Source organism: Hypanus sabinus, chromosome 31, assembly GCF_030144855.1.
Source record: "Hypanus sabinus isolate sHypSab1 chromosome 31, sHypSab1.hap1, whole genome shotgun sequence".
In the NCBI taxonomy this organism is placed as follows: domain Eukaryota; kingdom Metazoa; phylum Chordata; class Chondrichthyes; order Myliobatiformes; family Dasyatidae; genus Hypanus; species Hypanus sabinus.
In genome coordinates this window covers 31,237,778-31,255,497 of record NC_082736.1, presented here as the reverse complement: position 1 = coordinate 31,255,497, position 17,720 = coordinate 31,237,778, and the positions used below count along the sequence as shown (strand labels likewise).

Genomic DNA, 17,720 nt, shown 5'->3' with positions numbered 1-17,720 from the left:
CAGAAATCAGATGGCAGAGGGAAAGAAGCTGTTCCTGAATCGTTGAGTGTGTGTCTTCAGGCTCCTGTACCTCCTCCCTGATGGCAGAGGGGAAGAAGCTGTTCCTGAATCGTTGAGTGTGTGTCTTCAGGCTCCTGTACCTCCTCCCTGATGGCAGAGGGGAAGAAGCTGTTCCTGAATCGTTGAGTGTGTGCCTTCAGGCTCCTGTACCTCCTCCCTGATGGCAGAGAGGAAGAAGCTGTTCCTGAATCGTTGAGTGTGTGTCTTCAGGCTCCTGTACCTCCTCCCTGATGGTAGCAATGAGAAGAGGGCATGCCTGGGTGATGAGGGTCCTTAATGATGGACCCTGCCTTTTGAGGCATCGCTCCTGGGAGATGTCCTGGATACTATGGAGGCTGGTGCGCATGATGTAGCTGACTGAGTTTACAACTCTCTGCAGCTTATTTCGGTCCTGTGCAATAGCCCCGATACCAGACAGTGATACAGCCAGTCAGAACGCTCTTCGCGGTACATCTGTAGAAATTTGCAAGAATCTTTGGTGACAAACCAAATCCCCTCAAGCTCCTAATGAAGTCTCGTTGCCCCGGTCTCCCCCCACGTACCGGTTAGTAGGTTAATCGGCCATCGTGAACCGTCCGCTGACTCGGCTAGGGTAAAACCGGTGGGTTGCTGGCCAGGCAGCCTGTTGGGCCGGGGAGGGGCCTGTTCTGCACTGTATCACTAAATAAATAAATATAGATGCAGTAGAACTTCTGAGACTTCATGGTGGGGTGGAGATGCCAAAGGAGGTGTAAGGAGCTCCTTCCCTCTGCTGGCCTGCAGGTCACCCTCGGGCGAGGCATAGCACCCCCTCCGATCAGGGTCACGTGGACCCATGGGAGCAGGAGGTATAGGGAGCTGGTCCATATCACAAGTCCTGGTTCTGTGACCACTGACGCCAGGCTGGACCATCTCTGAAGGGTATTGATAATGGCTGGGGGTCACCCATTGAGTGAAGACATTGCCCAGAAGGAGATGACGAACCACCTTCTGCAGGAAGTGGGCATAAGGACCACGGCAGCCCACGAGAAGGCGCGTTGTAGAGTTCTCGAAACGGAGTACGTGCGTTGCATTTGCCGTATCGAGCTGGGATGCGTTCGGGCGGGCAGGAAGGACGCCTCTGACCTCTCTCTCTCTCTCCCCCCCCCCTGCCAGGAAGACCATTGAAGTGCAGATTATCGATGACGAGGAATACGAGAAGAACAAGAACTTCTTCATCGAGCTGGGGCAGCCAAAGCTGGTGGACGGCAAGTGTCAGACAGGTGAGTCCCCGCAGGGGCCTGGTGAGGCTCGAGCAGCGGTCGCCAGGGGAACCGAGGACCCGGCACCTCCCAGAGTTCCTGGGAGCCAGAACAGAGCCATCGAAAACTTACAGTACAGGGACAGGCCCTTCGTCCCATCTAGTCCGTACTAGGCCTCGTGTTCCCCTTAAACTTTTTGCCTTTCACCCTTAACCCATGACCTCTAGTTCTAGTCTCGCCCGACTTCTATGAGGGGGAAAAAGCCTGCTTGCGTTCACCTTATCTACATCCCTCATAATTCTGCATACTTCTAACAAACTTGCCCTCATTCTGTTACACTCCAGGAAATGAAGTCCTCACCTATTCACCCTTTTCCCGGTTACTCAGGTCCTCAAGTCCCAGCAACATCCTTGAAAACTTTCTCTGCGCTCTTTCAACCTTTCCTGTAGGTCAGTGACCGAAACTGCACACGATGCTCCAAATTAGGCCTCACCAACGTCTTACACGATGTAACATCCCAGGACACCACAGGGAGGAGACCTCACTGTTCACCGTGTGTGAACAGATCGATCGTACAGCTCGGATTAAGTTGATTTAAAAGGCCCAAAGATGGGCGAATCTACTTCTGACTTGGCCCTTTACAGCTTTCCGAACTCAACCGTGGGTCTGTACAGCCTGGCTCTCAGTTAGTTTTATTCCTCGGGGTAATCTCTGAGCTTCTTCAGTCATACCGTACATAAACAGGCCCTTTGGCCTGTCAAGTCTGTGCTGGTTATCAACTCATTTACACTATTCCATGTTTTGAAATTCTCCCCACAACTTACTCCCCCACCATTAACCTGGTGATAAAGAGAATGTACAAACTTCACACACTAAATCTCTCTCTGTCTGTCTATCTCTCTCTCTGACTCTGCGTGTATGTGACTTTCTCTCTCTCTTTTACAATCTCTGATGGTGTGAGAGTGACTCGCTCTCTCCCTGCCTCTCTCTCTGTCTCTCTTCCTTGCTCTCTGGTGTACTGGCTCTCATTCTCTCTCTCTGTCTCTCTCACTCGTCCCTTCTCCCTCTCCCTCCCCCTCTCCCCTTCTCCCTCTCCCTCTCTCTCCCTCCCTCCCCTCTGCAGTTGTGGTCAGTGGCTCCAGTCCAATGTCCACCCCTTCGTCACTGCTTTCCCCCAGAAGCTCTCACTGTGCCCTTTGCCACCCTCGGTTAGCTCAACCACCATGGGCCGCTCACTCCCTGATGCACCATCAATAACTCACACTGAGACGTAGGCGAGATATCGGCTTTTATTGACTGGAAGAAGGAACCAGGAGTGAGTGTCCATCATACTATGACCTGGAGACTGAGGCCGAGCGTCAGGCCTCAGATCGCCTTTATACAGGGGCCTGTGGGAGGAGCCACAGGAGCAGTCAGCAGGGGGCGTGTCCAGACAGGCACATAGTTCACCACACTCCCCTTGTTCCAGACCCTCCATTCCTCCTCCTCCCATCCCTCTGCCTCAGATACAACACAGAAACAGGCCACGCTGACCGTGGAGCCTACCCATATCCCTCCGAACCTTTCCTATCCCATGTCTTTCAATTGGGAAGTTTGCTTCCATACGGAGTTTGTTTTGATTACCATCTTTGATTGCATCTCATCAGTACATGGAGGTAGGACAAGGGAAAAACAATAACAGGCTGCAGAATAAAGCGTTCCAGAGGAAGTGCAGTGCGTAGACTGTAAGGAACAGGGTAGACTCTGAGGCCAAATCTACCTTACTAGACAAGAAGAATGTTTAACAATGACAGGGCAGCCCCACTGGCGTCCATCCTTAAAAAAAAGATCAGTGTGACCTCACCAAACTGAAAACATCACCTCCCTACTTCTAATAGAGTCATAGAAAAGTACAGCACAGAACGGGCCCTTCGGCCCATCTAGTCTATGGGAGAACCATTTAAAATGCCTCGACCTGCACTGCCCTCCATACCCCTCCCATCCATGTGCCTATCCAAACTTCTCTTGAACTTTGAAATCAAGCTGGCATCCACCCCATGTGCTGGCAGCTCGTTCCACTCTCTCACCACCCTCCGAGTGAAGAAGTTTCCCCTGCATGCTCCCCTTAAACTTCTCACCTTTCACCCTTAACCCGTGACCTCTGGTTGTAGTTCCACCCAAACTCAGTGAAAAAGCCTGTCTGCATTTACCCTATCTATACCCCTCATAATTTTGTACACCACTATCAAATCTCCTCTCAATCCTCTGCACTCCAAGGAATAACGTTCTAACCTATTCAATCTTTCCTTAAAACTCGACGACACCCTTGTAAATTTTCCCCATACTCTTTCACCCTTATTGATTTCCCAAAGCCTTCCTCTCTGTACGATCTGTATAAACACCTTACCGACATCGGTGGGAATTGAACCCCGACTGGCCATAAACTACTTAGCCGCTCCTTTATTTTTGACCCGGATCTGATGGAAGCCCGGTGAGCCGAAATGGGAATTCTGTGTCCATCTTCACAGTGGCTGCCCGACCTGCTGGGAACTCGAGCGTTTTGTGCTGTCCCGGTCCCCCCCCACCTCACCCCGGGACGCCCTGGTCCGATGTCCGCGCTCCCTGATGTTTGGAGCCAAGCTCCGCAGGGATGGGAACCGGGAACGCTGCTTCCCTGTCAGGACGTCCAGCTCCCAGGATAAGGAGAGAGGGAAGGGGGCAGTCTTCATTCACAGGACGGGGGTGGGGGTGGGGGTGGGTGCAGTGTATCTGGTGAATTCTCTTTGGGAGCACTGGGGGAACTCAGTTGTATCCCAGTCTGGTGATAGGTGAGTGGAGGCTAGCAAGCCTACCCTGGATGCAGTATCTCCCTCTCCGGAGGCCCTCGGGAGCTCCTGCCCAGCCTGCTGAGTTCCTCCAGCACCTCGTGTGTGTTTCTCTGGATTTCCAGCGCCAGCATCTCTTGTGGTAAAAGTTCAGTCTTGTTTGGCGATCCTAGAACCTCTTGAAACCGTTGGTCGCATCCACTCCTCGCTGTCTATCCCTCGGTGCTCCCTCCTCGCTGTCTATCCCTCGGTGCTCCCTCCTCGCTGTCTATCCCTCGGTGCTCCCTCCTCACTGCCCCTCTCTTGGCACACCCTCCTCGTTGTCCCTCCATCAGCACTCCCTCCTCACCGCCCCTCTCTCGGCGCTCACTCCTCGTTGCCCCTCTCGGCACCCCTCCATCAGCACTCCCTCCTCACCACTCCTCTCTCGGCAGCCCCTCCTCGCTGCCCCTCCCTCGGCGCTCCCTCCTCGCTGCCCCTCTCTTGGTGCTCCCTCCTCACTGCCCTTCCCTCGGTGCTCCCTCCTCACCACCTATCCCTCAGTGCGCCCTCCTCGCCACCTATCCCTCAGTGCGCCCTCCTCGCCACCCCTCCCTTGGTGCTACTCACTGTCTCTCCTTGCCTTGGCGCCCCTCCCTGCTGTCTCTCCCCCCCCCCAGGGCACATCGCTCCCTCCTCAGTGTACTCCAACCAACCTGTGGGCTTTTCCCTCAGATGGCTCGGGCGCGACGGAGGACCCGGCCCAGCAAGGGTGCCCCTGCCTCGGGGAGCACCTTAAGATGGAGATCATCATAGAGGAGTCCTACGAGTTTAAGGTGAGGCCCCCACGGTCATCAGTGGGAAGGGCATTTGGGTGGAGGGTGGGCTGTTGAAGAGGAGGCTTAGTAAGGTGCGCTGGGACTCGAGCGACTTGGTCAGGGATGGAGTTGAAGAAGATCAGGTCTTTATAAAGCAGAGGAATCTAAATCACTGAACTATTAGGTTCCCCCCGTGTACGCTCACTAAGTTCCACTAAGTGTACGTTCGTGATCTTCTGCTGCTGTGGCCCGTCCACTTCACGGTTCGACGTGTTGTGCATTCGGAGATGCTCTTCTGCACCCCACTGTTGTAATGGGTGGTTATTTGAGTTACTGTCACCTTCCTGTCAGCTTGAACCAGTCTGGCCATTCTCCTCCGACCTCTCTCGTTAATGGGGTGTCTTCACCCACAGAACTGCCGTCCACTGGATGTTTTATTTTTGTTTTTCTGCACCATTCTCTGTAAACCCTAGACATTGTTGTGGGTGAAAATCCCAGCAGTTTCTGAGATACTCAGACCACCCCATCTGGCGCCAACAACCATTCGGAATCAGAATCAGGCTTATTGTCACCAGAATATGCCGTGAAGTTTGTTATTGCACGGTGAAAGTCACTCAGATCACATTCCTCCCCCGTTCTGACGCTCGGTCTGAACAACGACGGGACCTCTTGACCGTGTCGGCGTGCTTTGATGCATCGTGTTGCTGCCACGTGATTGGCTGACTGGATATTTGCATCAACGAGCAGCTGTACGGGGGGGGTACCTAATAAAGTGGCCGCTGGGTTCACATCACGTGCTATATGTGCGCGGAGCAAGAACAACAAGGGAGCGGTCAGACCGAACGTTTTTTTACTGAATCACGTTACCCAAAGTCACGGTGACCAGTCGGGCCCGCCAAGGCGGAAAAGGTGCACATTTACCCCACATTCTTGCCCCCGATGAGGTACGATAAGTCGTGAAATTTACACCCTCCTAAAAATATATATTATAAATCCTAATGTGAAACAAGCTCTCAATGGCCACTTTATTAGGTACACCTGCTCGTTAATGTAAATAATCAGCCAGTCGGGTGGCAGTGACTCAGCGCATAAAAGCACACGGACACGGTCAAGAGGTTCAGCTGTTGTTCAGACCAAACATCAGAACGGGGGAAGTGAAGTGATCAAAATGACATTGACCATGGAGAGATTGTTGGTGCCAGATGGGGTGATTTGAGTATCTCAGAATCTGCTGGGATTTTCACGCGCGATGGTCTCCAGAGTTTACAGAGAATGGTGTGAAAAACAAAATCTAGTTAGTGGCAGTTCTGTGCCTTGTTAATTAGAGAGGTCGGAAGAGAATGGCCAGACTGGTTCGAGCTGACAGGAAGGCGACAGTAACTCAAATAACCACCCGTTACAACAGTGGGGTGCAGAAGAGCATCTCCGAACACACAACACGTCGAACCTTGAAGCGGACGGGCTACAGCAGCGGAAGATCACGGACGTACGCCAAGTGGCCTCTTTATTAGGTACAGGAGGTATTCTCCGAGTGTATATTAAAAAATATACGACAAAATCGTGTTCAAAGTTTTAAGTAAATTTATTATCAAAGTACAAGTAGCATATGTTACTGTGTACAACCCTGTGATTCATTTTCTTGCGAGCATAATCAATAAAACCATAATAGAATCGATGACAGACCGCACCAACAGAGTGGACAACCAGAGGGTAAAAGACGACAAACTTTGCAAATACTAAAACAGAAAAATAGGAATAAATATCAAGAACATGAGGTGAAGAGTCCTTGAAAGTGAGTCCGTAGGTTATGGGAACACGTCAGTGACGGGGCGAGTGAAGTTATTCCCTTTGGTTCAGGAGCCTGATGGTTGAGAGGTAGTAACTGTTCCTGAACCTGGTGGTGTTGGTCCTGAGGCTCCTGTACCTCCTTCCTGATGGTTGAGGGGTGATAACTGTTGCTGAACCTGGTGGTGTTGGTCCTGAGGCTCCTGTACCTCCTTCCTGATGGTTGAGGGGTAGTAACTGTTCCTGAACCTGGTGGTGTGGGTCCTAAGGCTCCTGTACCTCCTTCCTGATGGTTGAGGGGTAGTAACTGTTCCTGAACCTGGTAGTGTTGGTCCTGAGGCTCCTGTACCTCCTTCCTGATGGTTGAGGGGTGATAACTGTTCCTGAACCTGGTGGTGCGAGTCCTGAGGCTCCTGTACCTCCTTCCTGATGGTTGAGGGGTGATAACTGTTCCTGAACCTGGTGGTGTGGGACCTGAGGCTCCTGTACCTCCTTCCTGATGGTTGAGGGGTGATAACTGTTCCTGAACCTGGTGGTGTTGGTCCTGAGGCTCCTGTACCTCCTTCCTGATGGTTGAGGGGTGATAACTGTTCCTGAACCTGGTGGTGTGGGACCTGAGGCTCCTGTACCTCCTTCCTGATGGTTGAGGGGTGATAACTGTTCCTGAACCTGGTGGTGTGAGTCTGAAGCTCCTGGACCTTCTACTTGATGGCAGCAGTGAGAAGAGAGCATGGCCTGGGTGGTGGGAGTCCCCGACGATGGACGCTGCTTTCCTGCGACAGCGTTTCATGTAGATGTGCTCATCGGCTGGGAGGGCTTTGCCCGTGATATGCTGGTATCCACGTATGTTGTCGGATTTTCGCGGGCGTTGGTGTTTCCATACCGGGCTGCGATACAACAAGTCTGTACACGCTGCACCGCACGTCTGCAGAAGCTTGTCAGAGTTTCGGGCAAACTCCTGAGGAAGCAGAGGCAGTGCCGTGCTTTCTTTGTAACGGCCCAGGACAGACGCTGAGAAATAACACGGAGGAATTGGAAGTTGCTGACTCTGATCCTCCGACGAGGACCGTTGGTTTCCCTGTCCTGTAGTCAGGAATCAGCTCCGCAGTCGGTGAGGGACATACGTAGATAGGGTGACTGCTCAGGCACTTGCCCGCCATGGGTAGGGAATGGACCGGACGATATCGGCTTAGCGCGAGAAGAGCTTTTTACCCTACAGAGGGTGGTCCGTCTATGGAACGGGCTGCCCGAGGAAACGCTTGAGGTAGGCACACTTAAAAGGCGCTCAGATCAAAGAGCAAGATAACTTATTTGCCCGACGTGCGGTCGAAACATACGGGGAAGAGCATCATCTTGTGTCAAGTCAGATCAGCGAGGATTGTACTGGGAAAGCCCGCAGACTTTCTCAAGTTCAATTTCAGGTTATTGTAATTTAATCATACACCTGTACACAGCCAAACGAAACAAGGTGCACAACACAGTACGGCAGTCACACCCAACACATGGCACATATAACAGATATAGACACCATGGCAGAGAAAGACACAGTCATGAAGATCACCCTGGCCCAAGTCCATGAGAGCGACAGGGCCTGTAGACTGACAGTACACGGGATGTTCTCCTGGAGATAGCGTGAAGCCGTCCTCGTCACACACGCCAGTGCAGCCGCAGACCAACAGGATCCAACCGGTCCCCTCCCCCCATCTACCTACCCTCGTCCTTCATCCCGACAGATGCCCAGATGGACAGACCTCCACAGTACTTGTGCGCATCTATACAGGGCTGTGTTTGCCAACGTGCGGTGGAGAGCGAGTTTGTAAATCTGGCGGGAGCAAAGGACGTTGGGAGCGGCGAGGGTGAGGGACGGGGGGGCAGAAACAGAGGGACAGGGTCGAGTGTAGATACATCCAGCCCCGAGACACTGGGCAAGGGCATAACATTCCAAACAATTGGTTTACTGATCATTACAGAATGTCTCTCTGGTGCTTCCCTCTCCCCTCCCCGCCCCCTTCCCACTCCCAGTCCACAATAGAGACCCATATCAGAATCAGGTTTATTATATGTCATGAAATTTGTTTTTTTTTGTAGAGAGATTACAGAGAAGATTTACTAGAATGTTACCTGGGTTTCAGCACCTAAGTTACAGGGAAAGATTGAACAAGTTATGTCTTTATTCTTTGGAGTGCAGAAGGGTGAGGGGGGACTTGATAGAGGTATTTAAAATTATGAGGGGGATAGATAGAGTTGACGTGGATAGGCTTTTTCCATTGAGAGTAGGGGAGATCGAAACAAGAAGAGAGGATTTGAAAGTTGGGGGGGGGGAAGTTTAAGGGTAACACGAGGGGGAACTTCTTTACTCAGCGAGTGGTATCTGTGCAGAACGAGCTTCCAGTAGAAGTGGTAGAGGCAGGTTCGGGATTCTCATTTAAAGTAAAATTGGATAGGTATATGGACAGGAAAAGAATGGAGGGTTATGGGCTGAGTGCGGGTTGGTGGGACTAGGTGAGAGTAAGCGTTCAGCACGGACTAGAAGGGCCGAGATGGCCTGTTTCCGTGTTATAATTGTCGTATGGTTATGTAGCAGTACAGTGCAATACATAAAATTACTACAAAAAGTCTTAGGCACCCCAGCTTAAGAATTTACCACTGTACTATAGATAGAGCGGACGTGAAGACGACATTTCATGGGGAGAATGTATAACTACCTTACAGGGGGTAGCAGGAACTGTGGATGCTGTAAATGGGCTAACGGCTACATCGGACAGGAAAGGAGGGCCAATGATGAGCTGGGCTAGCATCGGCCGGCTGGGCCGAAAGGCCCGTCACTGGGCTGTGACTTCGAGCTCTCTCACCCACCGCCCTCTCTCTCTGCAGAGCACGGTGGACAAGCTGATCAAGAAGACCAACCTGGCAATGGCAGTAAGCAGCAGCAGCTGGAGGGAGCAGTTTGTCAAAGCAGTGACGGTCAGCGCCGGTGAGCAGAGTGGGACGCGTCGGGGGCGCTCCGGAGCTGGGGTGGGGAGGGTTCCTCGTCATGCTGGGCTGGGACTTCAGGCTTCAGAACCTCCTGCCCAAGGCGAGTTGTGGGAAGCTGGCCTGGGCACGGTTGGTGGTGGGCACTTGATGGCACATTCAAGTTAATTTCTCGATTCCGAGATTGAATGGCTCGTCGTATGAAGAGCGTTCGATGGCTCTGGGCCTGTAGTCACTGGAATTCAGAACAATGGGGGGGGGGACCGCACTGAAACCGATGGAATGGTGAAAGGCCTCGATAGAGTGGATGTGGAGTGGATGTTTCCGGCAGTGGGGGAGTCTAGGACCAGAGGACACAGATAGAGTGGAAGTGGTGGGGATGTTTCCTATAGTGGGGTAGCCTGGGACCAGAGGACACGGATAGAGTGGATGTGGAGAGGATGTTTCCGGCAGTGGGGGAGCCTAGGACCAGAGGACCCAGATACAGTGGATGTGGAGAGGATGTTTCATATAGTGCGGGAGTCTAGTACCAGAGGACACGGATAGAGTGGATGTGGAGAGGATGTTTCCGGCAGTGGGGGAGTCTAGGACCAGAGGACACAGATGGAGTGGATGTGGAGAGGATGTTTCCAATAGTGGGGGAGTCTTGGACAGAGGGCACAGATAGAGTGGATGCGGAGAGGATGATTCCTATAGACGGGGAGTCTAGGACCAGAGGACACAGATAGAGAGGATTTCGGGAGGATGTTTGCTATAGTGGAGGATCCTGGGACCAGAGGACACAGGCAGAGTGGATGCGGAGAGGATGTTTCCAATAGTGGGGGAGTGTTGGACCAGAGGGCACAGATAGAGTGGATGTGGAGAGGATGTTTCCAATAGTGGGGGAGTCCAGGACCAGAGGACACAGATGGAGTGGATGTGGAGAGGATGTTTCCAATAGTGGGGGAGTCCAGGACCAGAGGACACAGATGGAGTGGATGCAGACAGGATGTTTCCTATAGTGGGAGAGCCTTGGACAGAGGGCACAGATAGAGTGGATGTGGGGAGGATGATCCCTATATGGGGGAGTCTAGGACCAGAGGTAACATTTAGAGTGGATTTGGAGGGGATGTTTCCTATACAGGGGGAGTCTAGGACCTGAGAACACAGATAGAGTGGATGTGGGGAGGATGTTTCCTGCAGTGGGGGAGACTAGGACAAGAGGACACAGATAGAGTGGATGTGGAGAGGATGTTTCCAGTAGTGGGGGAGTCTACGACCAGAGAACACAGATAGAGTGGACGCGGAGAGAATGTTTCCTATAGTGGGGGAGTCTAGGACCAGAGGGCAGAGATAGAGTCGATGTGGAGAGAATGTCTCCTATAGTGGGGGAGTCTAGGACCAGAGGGCACAGATAGAGTGGATGCGGAGAGGATGTTTCCAATAGTGGGAGAGTCTTGGACAGAGGGCACAGATAGAGTGCATGCGGAGAGGATATTTCCTGTAGTGGGGGTATCCAGGACGAGAGGGAACAGATAGAGCGGATGTGGTTAGGATGATTCCTATTTTGGGTGAGTCTACGACCAGAGGGAACAGATACAGTGGATGCATAGAGGATGTTTCCTATACTGAGGGAGTCTAGGACCAGAGGACACAGATAGAGTGGATGCGGAGAGGATGTTTCCAACAGTGCGGGTGTCTAGGACCAGTGAACACAGATAGAGTGGACGTGGAGAGGATGTTTCCTATAGCTGGCGAGTCTAGGACCAGAGGGCACAGATAGAGTGGACGTGTAGAGGATGTTTCCTATATTTGGGGAGTCTAGGACCAGAGGACACAGATAGTGTGGATGTGGGGAAGATGTTTGCTATAGTGGGGGAGTATAGGACCAGAGGACACAGATAGAGTGGATGTGGAGAGGATGTTTCCTATAGTGGGGGAGCCTGGGACCAGAGGTAACAGATAGAGTGGATGTGGAGGGGATGTTTCCTAAAGTGCGGGAGTATAGGACCAGAGGACACAGATAGAGTGGATGTGGAGAGGATGTTTCCTATAGTGGGGGAGCCTGGGACCAGAGGTAACAGATAGAGTGGATGTGGAGGGGATGTTTCCTATATTTGGGGAGTCTAGGACCTGATGAAACAGATAGAGTGGAAGTGGAGGGGATATTTACTATACTGCAGGAGTCTAGGACCAGAGGACACAGATAGTGTGGATTTGGGGAGGATGTTTCCGGCAGTGGGGGAGCCTAGGACCAGAGGACCCAGATACAGTGGATGTGGAGAGGATGTTTCATATAGTGCGGGAGTCTAGTACCAGAGGACACGGATAGAGTGGATGTGGAGAGGATGTTTCCGGCAGTGGGGGAGTCTAGGACCAGAGGACACAGATAGAGTGGAAGTGGGAAGGATGATTCCTATAGTGGGGGACTCTTGGACAGAGGGCACAGATAGAGTGGATGCGGAGAGGATGATTCCTATAGACGGGGAGTCTAGGACCAGAGGACACAGATAGAGAGGATTTCGGGAGGATGTTTGCTATAGTGGAGGATCCTGGGACCAGAGGACACAGGCAGAGTGGATGCGGAGAGGATGTTTCCAATAGTGGGGGAGTGTTGGACCAGAGGGCACAGATAGAGTGGATGTGGAGAGGATGTTTCCAATAGTGGGGGAGTCCAGGACCAGAGGACACAGATGGAGTGGATGTGGAGAGGATGTTTCCAATAGTGGGGGAGTCCAGGACCAGAGGACACAGATGGAGTGGATGCAGACAGGATGTTTCCTATAGTGGGAGAGCCTTGGACAGAGGGCACAGATAGAGTGGATGTGGGGAGGATGATCCCTATATGGGGGAGTCTAGGACCAGAGGTAACATTTAGAGTGGATTTGGAGGGGATGTTTCCTATACAGGGGGAGTCTAGGACCTGAGAACACAGATAGAGTGGATGTGGGGAGGATGTTTCCTGCAGTGGGGGAGACTAGGACAAGAGGACACAGATAGAGTGGATGTGGAGAGGATGTTTCCAGTAGTGGGGGAGTCTACGACCAGAGAACACAGATAGAGTGGACGCGGAGAGAATGTTTCCTATAGTGGGGGAGTCTAGGACCAGAGGGCAGAGATAGAGTCGATGTGGAGAGAATGTCTCCTATAGTGGGGGAGTCTAGGACCAGAGGGCACAGATAGAGTGGATGCGGAGAGGATGTTTCCAATAGTGGGAGAGTCTTGGACAGAGGGCACAGATAGAGTGCATGCGGAGAGGATATTTCCTGTAGTGGGGGTATCCAGGACGAGAGGGAACAGATAGAGCGGATGTGGTTAGGATGTTTCCTATACTGAGGGAGTCTAGGACCAGAGGACACAGATAGAGTGGATGCGGAGAGGATGTTTCCAACAGTGCGGGTGTCTAGGACCAGTGAACACAGATAGAGTGGACGTGGAGAGGATGTTTCCTATAGCTGGCGAGTCTAGGACCAGAGGGCACAGATAGAGTGGACGTGTAGAGGATGTTTCCTATATTTGGGGAGTCTAGGACCAGAGGACACAGATAGTGTGGATGTGGGGAAGATGTTTGCTATAGTGGGGGAGTATAGGACCAGAGGACACAGATAGAGTGGATGTGGAGAGGATGTTTCCTATAGTGGGGGAGCCTGGGACCAGAGGTAACAGATAGAGTGGATGTGGAGGGGATGTTTCCTAAAGTGCGGGAGTATAGGACCAGAGGACACAGATAGAGTGGATGTGGAGAGGATGTTTCCTATAGTGGGGGAGCCTGGGACCAGAGGTAACAGATAGAGTGGATGTGGAGGGGATGTTTCCTATATTTGGGGAGTCTAGGACCTGATGAAACAGATAGAGTGGAAGTGGAGGGGATATTTACTATACTGCAGGAGTCTAGGACCAGAGGACACAGATAGTGTGGATTTGGGGAGGATGTTTGCTATAATGGGGGAGCCTGGGACCAGAGGACACGGGCAGAGTGGATGCGGAGAGGATGTTTCCAATAGTGGGGGAGTGTTGGACCAGAGGGCACAGATAGAGTGGATGTGGAGAGGATGTTTCCAATAGTGGGGGAGTCCAGGACCAGAGGACACAGATGGAGTGGATGTGGAGAGGATGTTTCCAATAGTGGGGGAGTCCAGGACCAGAGGACACAGATGGAGTGGATGCAGACAGGATGTTTCCTATAGTGGGGGAGTGTTGGACCAGAGGGCACAGATAGAGTGGATGTGGGCAGGATGATTCCTATTTTGGGGGAGACTAGGACCAGAGGTAACAGATAGAGTGGGTGTGGAGAGGATGTTTCCTATAGTGGGAGAGTCTTGGACAGAGGGCACAGAAAGAGTGGATGTGGGGAGGATGTTTCCTGCAGTGGGGGAGTCTAGGACCGGAGGACACAGATAGAGTGAATGTGGAGAGGATGTTTCCAAACATGCGGGAGTCTAGGACCAGAGGGAACCCATAGAGTGGATGTGCAGAGGATGTTTCCTATAGTGGGCGAGTCTAGGACCAGAGGACACAGATAGATTGGATTTGGAGAGGATGTTTCCAATCATGCGGGAGTCTAGGACCAGAGGGAACCCATAGAGTGGATGTGCAGAGGATGTTTCCTATAGTGCGGGTATCTAGGACCAGAGGGCACAGAGAGATTGGATGTGGAGAGGATGTTTCCTATAGTGGGGGAGTCTTGGACCAGACATCACGGATAGAGTGCATGTGGAGAGCATGTTTCCTATAGTGGGGCTGTCTAGGACCGGGGGAAACAGATAGGGTGGATGTGGAGAGGATGTTTCGTATACTGGGGGAGTGTTGGACCAGAGGACACAGATAGAGTGGATGTGGAGAGGATGTTTCCTATAGTGGGCGAATCTAGGACCAGAGGGAACAGATAGAGTGGATGCGGAGAGGATGTTTTCTATAGTGGGGAGTCTAGGACCAGAGGGAACAGGTAGAGTGGATGCGGAGAGGATGTTTCCGACAATGCGGGTATCTAGGACCAGTGGACACAGATAGAGTGGACGTGGAGAAGATGTTTCCTATAGTGGGTGAGTCCAGGACCAGAGGGCACAGATAGAGTGGACGTGGACAGGTTGTTTCCTATAGTTGGCGAGTCTAGGACCAGAGGACACAGATAGAGTGGACGTGGAGAGGATGTTTCCTATAGTGGGGGAGTCTTGGACCAGACATCACGGATAGAGTGCATGTGGAGAGCATGTTTCCTATAGTGGGGCTGTCTAGGACCGGGGGAAACAGATAGGGTGGATGTGGAGAGGATGTTTCGTATACTGGGGGAGTGTTGGACCAGAGGACACAGATAGAGTGGATGTGGAGAGGATGTTTCCTATAGTGGGTGAGTCTAGGACCACAGGACATAGATAGAGTGGATGTGGAGAGGATGTTTCCTATAGTGGGGGAGCCTGGGCCCAGAGGATACGGATAGACTGGATGTGGAGAGGATGTTTCCTATATTGGGGGAGTCTAGGACCAGAGGGCACAGATGGAGTAGATGTGGAGAGGATGTTTCCAATAGTGGGGGAGTCTACGACCAGATAACACAGATAGAGTGGATGCGGAGAGGATCTTTCGTTTTTTGGGGGAGGCTAGGACCAGAGGACGCACATAGAGTGGATGTGGGGTGGATGATTCCTATAGTCGAGGAGTCTAGGACCAGAGGGCACAGATAGAGTGGATGTGGAGAGGATGTTTCCTATAGTGCGGGAGTGTAGGACCAGAGGACACAGATAGAGAGGACGTGGAGATGATGTTTCCAATAGTGGGTGAGTCTAGGACCACAGGACATAGATAGAGTGGACGTGGAGAGGATGTTTCCTATAGTGGGCGAGTCTAGGACCAGAGGACATAGATAGATTGGATTTGGAGAGAATGTTTCCAATCGTGCGGGAGTCTAGGACCAGAGGAAACAGATAGATTGGATGCGGAGAGGATGTTTCCAATAGTCGGGGAGTCTAGGACCAGAGGACACAGATAGAGTGGAAGTGGAGAGGAAGTTTCCTATAGTGGGAGAGTCTTGGACAGAGGGCACAGATAGAGTGGAGAGGGTATTTCCTGTACTGGGGGAGTCTAAGACAAGAGGACACAGATAGTGTGGATTTGGGGAGGATGTTTGCTATAGTGGGGGAGCCTGGGACCAGAGGACACGGGCAGAGTGGATGCGGAGAGGATGTTTCCTATAGTGGGGGAGTGTTGGACCAGAGGGCACAGATAGAGTGGATGTGGGCAGGATGATTTCTATTTTGGGGGAGACTAGGACCAGAGGTAACAGATAGAGTGGGTGTGGAGAGGATGTTTCCTATAGTGGGAGAGTCTTGGACAGAGGGCACAGAAAGAGTGGATGTGGGGAGGATGTTTCCTGCAGTGTGGGAGTTTTGGACCGGAGGACACAGATAGAGTGAATGTGGAGAGGATGTTTCCAAGCATGCGGGAGTCTAGGACCAGAGGGAACCCATAGAGTGGATGTGCAGAGGATGTTTCCTATAGTGGGCGAGTCTAGGACCAGAGGACACAGATAGATTGGATTTGGAGAGGATGTTTCCAATCATGCGGGAGTCTAGGACCAGAGGGAACCCATAGAGTGGATGTGCAGAGGATGTTTCCTATAGTGGGCGAGTCTAGGACCAGAGGACACAGATAGATTGGATTTGGAGAGGATGTTTCCAATCATGCGGGAGTCTAGGACCAGAGGGAACCCATAGAGTGGATGTGCAGAGGATGTTTCCTATAGTGCGGGTATCTAGGACCAGAGGGCACAGAGAGATTGGATGTGGAGAGGATGTTTCCTGTCGTAGGGGACTCTTGGACCAGAGGACACACAGAGACTGGTCGTGGAGAGGATGTTTCCTATAGTGGGCGAATCTAGGACCAGAGGGAACAGATAGAGTGGATGCGGAGAGGATGTTTTCTATAGTGCGGGAGTCTAGGACCAGAGGGAACAGGTAGAGTGGATGCGGAGAGGATGTTTCCGACAATGCGGGTATCTAGGACCAGTGGACACAGATAGAGTGGACGTGGAGAAGATGTTTCCTATAGTGGGTGAGTCCAGGACCAGAGGGCACAGATAGAGTGGACGTGGACAGGTTGTTTCCTATAGTTGGCGAGTCTAGGACCAGAGGACACAGATAGAGTGGACGTGGAGAGGATGTTTCCTATAGTGGGGGAGTCTTGGACCAGACATCACGGATAGAGTGCATGTGGAGAGCATGTTTCCTATAGTGGGGCTGTCTAGGACCGGGGGAAACAGATAGGGTGGATGTGGAGAGGATGTTTCGTATACTGGGGGAGTGTTGGACCAGAGGACACAGATAGAGTGGATGTGGAGAGGATGTTTCCTATAGTGGGTGAGTCTAGGACCACAGGACATAGATAGAGTGGATGTGGAGAGGATGTTTCCTATAGTGGGGGAGCCTGGGCCCAGAGGATACGGATAGACTGGATGTGGAGAGGATGTTTCCTATATTGGGGGAGTCTAGGACCAGAGGGCACAGATGGAGTAGATGTGGAGAGGATGTTTCCAATAGTGGGGGAGTCTACGACCAGATAACACAGATAGAGTGGATGCGGAGAGGATCTTTCGTTTTTTGGGGGAGGCTAGGACCAGAGGACGCACATAGAGTGGATGTGGGGTGGATGATTCCTATAGTCGAGGAGTCTAGGACCAGAGGGCACAGATAGAGTGGATGTGGAGAGGATGTTTCCTATAGTGCGGGAGTGTAGGACCAGAGGACACAGATAGAGAGGACGTGGAGATGATGTTTCCAATAGTGGGTGAGTCTAGGACCACAGGACACAGATAGAGTGACGTGGAGAGGATGTTTCCTATAGTGGGCGAGTCTAGGACCAGAGGACATAGATAGATTGGATTTGGAGAGAATGTTTCCAATCGTGCGGGAGTCTAGGACCAGAGGAAACAGATAGATTGGATGCGGAGAGGATGTTTCCAATAGTCGGGGAGTCTAGGACCAGAGGACACAGATAGAGTGGAAGTGGAGAGGAAGTTTCCTATAGTGGGAGAGTCTTGGACAGAGGGCACAGATAGAGTGGAGAGGGTATTTCCTGTACTGGGGGAGTCTAAGACAAGAGGACACAGA

General features: G+C 52.0%; 1 protein-coding gene across 1 annotated transcript in view; it reads left to right on the top strand.

Moving 5' to 3' along the window:
- The window catches only part of slc8a4a (solute carrier family 8 member 4a), a 152,849-nt gene that overhangs the window by 103,158 nt on the left and 31,971 nt on the right, over positions 1 to 17,720 (top strand). Inside the window, 3 exon segments of the mRNA XM_059955323.1 lie at positions 1,195 to 1,301; positions 4,799 to 4,899; positions 9,541 to 9,640. Coding sequence (XP_059811306.1) covers positions 1,195 to 1,301; positions 4,799 to 4,899; positions 9,541 to 9,640 — 308 coding nt within the window.